Source organism: Salarias fasciatus, chromosome 5 (assembly GCF_902148845.1).
Source record: "Salarias fasciatus chromosome 5, fSalaFa1.1, whole genome shotgun sequence".
Classification (NCBI taxonomy): domain Eukaryota; kingdom Metazoa; phylum Chordata; class Actinopteri; order Blenniiformes; family Blenniidae; genus Salarias; species Salarias fasciatus.
Window position 1 is genome coordinate 17,293,885 of NC_043749.1, and position 7,367 is coordinate 17,301,251.

A 7,367-nucleotide genomic window follows, 5' to 3' on the forward strand; every position below is an offset into this window, starting at 1 on the left:
TTAGTCTGGTTGTCCTGGCCTTGTGAGTCCTGTATCTCCTGCCTGATGGCAACAGCTCAAACAGAGGGTGACCATGGTGAGATGTGTTATTGAGGATGTCCCTGGCTTTTCTTGAGGCGCCATGCACTTCATCCAATGAGGGTAGAGGACAACCGATGATCTGAGCAGCTTGACAGCGGCTCTGCTTGAAATAGATAAATAGATAGATAGATAGATAGATATCCATTATCCATCTGTTGACCCTTCCACTGCTCCCAGTGGAGTGATTTATTTTATGTGTATTGCCCGAGAAGTCCTTTCCAACAATAACATGAATTTTCAGCCCTAGTGCGCTGGAACATTTGGGAATGCTCCTTTAAGTGGTCACGTTACGTCATTGTGTCACGTGCTTGACTTGCGCTGCGTCAGTGGGAACAGCGAAAGAACAAAATGGAGGAATATGCCAGAGAGCCATGGTGAGTCTTGTAACTTACTGAAAATCATTTTTACGTCGTCTTTCGAGAAGACCCAGCTGCTATCCACTTACAAATAAACGCTGCCTTTGGCTCGGGTGTGAATTTTTATTTTACCAGAGGCCACAAAACCAATACGTCTGTATTCCGGCCAGCTAGCTGGTGTTAGCACAGATGCTAATTTCTCATAGGATTACATAGGCGAAGTGAGCCGGAAGCTACATCACGTTGTTAGTGACCTTGTCAGTTTAATAACCCACAAACCTTCAGCTTTTACATACCGACAACATTAACATTCCCTTGACGTAGCCTCAGATGGTCACCAGTGAATATCAAGCGCTGACATGACATTAACGCCTGAATTAAGAGTCAGCGCAGTGAATTATTTATGTTAGCACATTGGCTAAGTTAGCCACCTGTGTGCTCCATGCTGGATTTAACAACATCTGAAGAAGGTGAACTCTTGGTCTGGTTACGCTACCTGCTGTAGTCTCCAGTGACTGTGTTTATTTTGTAAGGGGTCACTTGTTTGTATTCACAGCGTATCCGATAGTGTGACTGTCCAGGTTGTGGTGTGTTTATCTGGTGAGCAGATGCTGCAGTGCGTGTAGCTATCAGGCTGAACACACGGAGACAGAGACAGTGAAGTTTCCCTGCGATCTGGTCATGGATTAAAATTAAATGTTTCGTCTTTATATTGCTTTGTTTTTGGAGATGTGCTCAAAATCCCACCACTGTTGTTTCTTGTCCCTTAACTTTACCTGAATCTTGTCTGTGCTGTTGTTGTTTTCTTCAGGGCACATGTACAGAACACATTGTCTTACTCCTACGACTGTAGATGTTTTGTTTTTGGATATTATTTTTTTTATCATCATTAGTATTGTATTGTTTTTTTTTTTTTGTACCAATTTTTTTTGCTGTAACAAGGTTTAAATTTAGTTTAGCTGCTGTTTTTGGCTAAACACACAATATTTTTTTTGGAAACATGAGCAGGAACTTTGAGAATGCCACAGATACACCCTGCAGTGTCTTCTTGTTTCACTTTGTAGGAAAAGTTTAAATTCACAGAAATTTAATAAAAACATTTGTTTACCGCTAATCAGGAAGTTTTACTTTTGATAACTTCCATGACAGATATTGTAATTTTTTTTATTAGTCCTTAGAGTTGTTGTAACAAGATTTTGCTTGTAAATTCTGTCTGTTTCTCTTAAAAATATCTGCAAAATTGATTACATGTTTTGTTTGTCTTTACACTGCTGTGCCTGTGGTGTTTATATTTGCCAAAGTAGTCCTTATTGTGAACATATTTCAATGTCTAATGTCAGCAGAGCTCAAAGCCACATACACCAATCTACACATTAAATTTCACGTTTGCTTGTATGAAGTTAATCTCCCTGATCAGATGTTATTAACAACTATCGTACATTAACTACAAAATGCTCACATGGGAACCCCTTCATGTGCTGAATGGGAGGGGGCAACTCATGAAAATGTGTGTGTATTATAAGTTTAGAGGTATTTCTCTAAATATTTTGAGTTTTACTATTGGGAATTGATTTTTGCTGTTACCATTTTATAAATGAGCATCGTAATCTGTTCTCATGGGACATATTGAATTGAAGTGTCCAAGCAGAAAGTGCACAGAAGACAGTAGCTGGTTTACTGACAGATTTATTGCATGTGGAGTGAGTGACAGCACCATTTGTTAATGGCTGTGTTGTGCTTTCAGCCCCTGGAGGATTGTGGATGATTGTGGAGGAGCCTTCACCATGGGAGCGATTGGTGGAGGAATATTTCAGGCAGTAAAAGGCTTCAGAAATGCACCTTCAGTAAGTTCAGTCATCTGACCACACACCATGTGTTTATCTCATATCGGACTCAACATGAAGTTCACACATAGAACATGCACCATACCATGTTTAGATCAATAAATTATTGATTTGACAGACCAAAGGCCTAACAGTTTGCCTCCAGTTCACATGTCACACAGTGGTGTGACAACAGAGGAGCAGCTGTTCAAGGCCTTGTGTTTTAGAGCTGTGTTGAAGGACGGCGGACAAATGGAGGACATGTCACATTCGTTTTCGTCATGATCACAAAAATGTGTTTTTAGTGCCGTTGACAAGTTTGAATCACTGGAAGAAAAGAAATCCTGAGTTTAACTTTGAAATGTCCAATCATTTGTGTTGTCTGCTCTTGTTTAGGGGATGAGTCACAGAATGAGGGGAAGCTTGACTGCCATCAAGACCAGAGCTCCACAACTTGGAGGTGAGACCAAGCACTGCCCGACCGGAAAGTTTCCTGTGTTTGTTAAGACTGCTGTTACTATTCAGCTTAGCTTTATGTTCTTCTTGATGGTTTTGACATTGATAAAAAAATTCTCTGTAACAACCACTGACATAGCAACTCTGAATAAAACAATGCCAATAACATAATGACTTGACAATATTGGAATAAAATAATATATATTAAAAAAAAAGGAAACTTGAAAGAATGTGATGACTCCCCCATTCACTGTACCTATTTTTGATAAGAAAATTCCTCAAAATCTGCACAAAAGTTTCAACATATTGGTAATGCTGCAGTCATTACATTTCAAAAGGAATTTTAAAATGATGCTTCAATCATGTAATAACTTATTGCAATATTGGCAAAGACTAATACGATACCCAAAGGATTTTCAGGAGAAAGTAGAGGTGATCAAGTAGAACTGCACCAGAACAACAGTTCGCAGATTCTTATGGAGGTGAAACAGTAGACCATGTCTTTCTCACCAAACATTTTCTCTGTATATAAATCCTACTTGAGCAATGTTTTAATAAGAATCACAGTTGGGAGATGGCCCAAAGTCAAAAGACAGTTTTTTGCCATTACAATGAAAGAATTGGAACAGTTTGTGGTTCTAATTTTGGAGCAAATGTCCACAGCTGAAAACATGTTTTAACTGTTTCCAAATGTTGGTTTTGGGTTGCAGGGAGCTTCGCAGTATGGGGCGGCCTCTTCTCCATGATTGACTGTAGTTTAGTAAAAGTACGAGGAAAGGAGGATCCATGGAACTCAATAACAAGCGGAGCCATGACAGGAGCTATTCTCGCTGCAAGAAGTAAGTAAGCCTCAAGGAATTTTTCTGTGTAGCATCCAGAGAGTGTACGGACAGAATAAAGTGACTGTAAAGTAGAAGCGTCTCCAGAGGTTTAAAGTCTGGTTACTGTAACACCACAACCAGGACCGAAAAACTGCGTGATCACCGAGGATGGATTTCAGACCAGATGAGTGTTTATTTTCCTGCCAAAGGTTTACTATGTAAAATGGAATGAACAGAAGTAGTAGTTCAATACTAAATATGTCTGTCTGTCAGGATATTTTTTTTTTGGCCACTTCTACAGTTGATCTGTGTGTATTCATGTACTGTGTGAGCTTGTGTTTAATCTCTGGCCCATCCCTTTTCATCTGTAGACGGACCAGTGGCCATGGTGGGCTCTGCGGCGATGGGGGGGATCCTGCTGGGCTTGATAGAAGGAGTAGGAATCCTCCTCACGAGGTTCGCCTCTTCACAGTTCCCCACTGGTGAGTGCTGTTTCAACAAACTGGAAGTTGGCATCTTTATTCAGACCGTAGGGTTCAGAATCTCACACGGGAAAGAAATAGTTGAGTGAGGTTGTCTACACACCTGCCTGTCTAATTAAACCAAGCCTGTGGTATTAACTCAGTATGTGTGTGCAAACACTGGAGCAACGGCGGATAATTAATGTCTGATGGAAACCACAGTTTTTTTTTTTTTCTTACATGGAGGTCATATCCCACGCTCATTCAGCTCTGAAGCTTTCCTCACATGTACGAGGTTACGTGTGGCGATGGAGTTCAGACACACTCTGAACAGCAGTGTTACTTCAGTTCGTTCAACACGTGACCGAGTTCGTCTTTGTTGACTCAAGCGGAGGCGCATGAGTCATGTCCCCACCTGTCACCACACTCTGCACAAACACAGCATCTAATCACCATGTCTACAGTAACATGATTACAAATACCACGGCCTGACTGTCATCTGTTTTTTCTACTGACTGAGAAACAGTCCAGCTTCCAAGCCTCACTGCTGCCTCGGTTTCTATTTACCAAACGCGTTTGTCCACACAGTGTCCCCTTTGTCAGGTAAAAGACACTTGGTTCAAAATATGGCGTCACTAGGTTTTCCTCTGGTGATTGTAGCAGGAAAAATAATCAATTTATGATTGAAAACTAGATCTCATGTGTTCCTAATGGATCTCCTTTGTCACAAGTCAAGTGGAGGAGTGATTTACACTCTCAACTCATAGTAAAAACATCCCTGCTTACAGTCAGGGCACAGGGGCCGCTATGTGAGGAGTTTGCATGTTCTCCCTGTTGTTGTGTTGATGCTAACAGGTGTAGATTTTCCAGTAGGTATGTATGTCAGTGTGTGTGCTTGTCTCTGTTTGCTCTGTGATGGACTGCTGGCTGGTCCAGGTGACTCTGCTTTTACTCATAGTCACCCGATGACCTTTTTTTTCCACTTGTTTTTTTTTTTTTTTTTTACTGTCAGTGACTGTGACAGACTGTATTTTTGATGCTCTAGCATCTAAAGTATGGATCTTTATATCAAGTTGCAATCCTTAATCTACATACACAAAGTGCTCAGTTTGTTATTGTAAATGACAGTACCATCATTTTGATTTCCTCCACAGGTCCCCAGTTTGCAGAAGAGCCTGCCCCGGCCCCCATGTCCGGCCCTTCCTTTGGAGACTACAGGCAATATCAGTGAGAGAGGACCCCTCATTCCTTCATCCACTAGGCCTTTTTTGAATTCCTTGCTGGTGCAGATTCCCACACATCAAACAATAGAAACTGCTCCCAACTTCATGGACTGACTCTGAGGCATGACGGAAGAACGCCATCTTCATTCCTACTTCCTCTGGAGCCACGCACAGATCTGCCTTTAGCCATTCTCAGCCTTGTCATGTGCATCTGTTTCTGCCAACACTGGTGAAATGTAGACGTGTGGAGAGCTGTCACACCTGTGGGAATGTGTGTTTTTCTATTGTCTTCACATACACAGTGTACTGCATGCTGTCTGATTGATGAGCCCCCATTATGTTGAATTTAAGAAGATATGTCATAGATGAAACTTGATGATTCATAGAATACTTATATACTATATACAGTTTAAAAAAAGTCCTCATTCTGTCATGTTAGTCTTTATTTGCTTTGAATGTGTCACATGCTTGAGTGAGTCAGCCGCAGACTCTTGGCTGGCCTTTAAGGTAGATTATATTCAGAGGTATGAATGAAAACAGACATCTCTGACACTCTGCCATTCCCAGAATATAAGTTTGTGTTGAAGTGATTTATTTATTTTAGTTTTTAATGAGTTGAAGCCGCTTGTTCAGTTTCATATGACAGTGATTTCACATTCAGCACATATTGTGGAAAGGATGGCTAATGACGACGGACGGCACAGGCAGGAAGAATAAATGGAGAAACCCAAGCAAGGGGTTGGTGCATCGTGTTTTGAATCTGTACGACAGATTGAACTAAGATACAATAAAGAAAAACATTTTAAAACTCTTGTCTGTTGGAGCCTCATCAATCGACGCATGTTAATTTTATTCTGAAAATAGAATAGTAATGAGTGATGTTTCCACTGTGGTGCTGCAGTGGTTAGCACACTTGCCTTATTGTGAGGAAGCACCCGGTCTGATTCTGGGCTTCAGGAGATCGTTTTCTGGTGAGTTTGTACGTTCTTCCTCTGTATGATTTTCCAGTCACAGGTGAGACGGGTACATGAGTGATTAGAACTATACCGCGGATGGCGCAGCTGAGGAAAGACAAATCTGCTGAATGTGAATATTTCTTCTATTAAACATCAGTAATGTTCAAGCTCTGTGTCTCTTTGTTACTTTTTTTCCTGATAATTTTATAAATCTTTGATTAAATATTTTTACATTGGCACATTGGCACCAGTTTCCTGCCACATTTAGCTGTATAAACGTTTACTCCAGTGATCTGGAATGTGCTGCCTGAGCAGGATTGTCTGTCTCCACTAGAGGGAACTCCTCTCACACACGCAAACACAAAACCCAGGCCAGCTTCTTCCCTCCCTGCCTACTGGCTCCACAGTGCAGCTGATTCCTTTTAAAAAATGTTTACAGTGACACATGAGGGAACACTTTACTCTCACATTCTTGCATCTTTGCATCAGAAACCTGTTATCTCTCCACAGCCCCTTCTCTGCCTTCACCGGCGAAGGACACTGGACGATGAAAGTGTAACTACTCCAGCATGTCAGCCTTTCATTATGTCTGTGATCACAGATATTTGTTTTCTTTACTGAGACTAAACTCAGTCAGTAAAATGCGGTGTCTCCAAGATTAAACTTGAATAAAACAACAAATAATAATAAAAAAAACACACACACACACAAAACAAACATTGGGATGTCTTCCTGTCTTCTTAATCTTAATGACCAGGATGAGGACTGTGAGTAATTATTGTTTTCTTTCTCAGTTATAATTTGCTCTGTGAATTGTCATATACCTGGGAAACAACAGACGTGTTTGTGATGCTGCCGAAGTCGTTGTAGGTCATTTCTTGAATGACATCCCTGTCTGAGATTTCTTTTTTATCCCTAAAGGAATTTGTGTCAGGACAAAACACAGATATGCTCAATATGGGAGCAAATAACATTTGAGAAGGTGCAAACAGTTTATTTTTCCCCCTTCAATTCAGTCATTTTCTACTGTCATTTTATCCAAATGCCTATGGCAGTTTTGGAGTTTTCAATCAACCTCAGATACTTGTTTATGTAGGAAGAATCCTGAGTACAAAGGAAGAACATGCAAGCTGCACAGAAATCATTTTGTGAGGACTGCATGCGTTTTTAACTGCACAGTTTTTCCATCT

General features: G+C 40.7%; 1 protein-coding gene across 1 annotated transcript; it reads left to right on the plus strand.

The window, feature by feature from the left end:
* Positions 1-366: 366 nt before the first annotated feature.
* timm17a (translocase of inner mitochondrial membrane 17 homolog A (yeast)) lies at positions 367-6,023 on the plus strand. Its single transcript, XM_030092783.1, has 6 exons — positions 367-455; positions 2,182-2,281; positions 2,657-2,720; positions 3,427-3,555; positions 3,909-4,019; positions 5,153-6,023. Exons 1-6 carry the CDS (start codon positions 430-432, stop codon positions 5,227-5,229), a joined length of 507 nt encoding a protein of 168 aa, XP_029948643.1. The 5' UTR covers positions 367-429; the 3' UTR covers positions 5,230-6,023.
* The last annotated feature ends 1,344 nt before the right edge of the window (positions 6,024-7,367 follow it).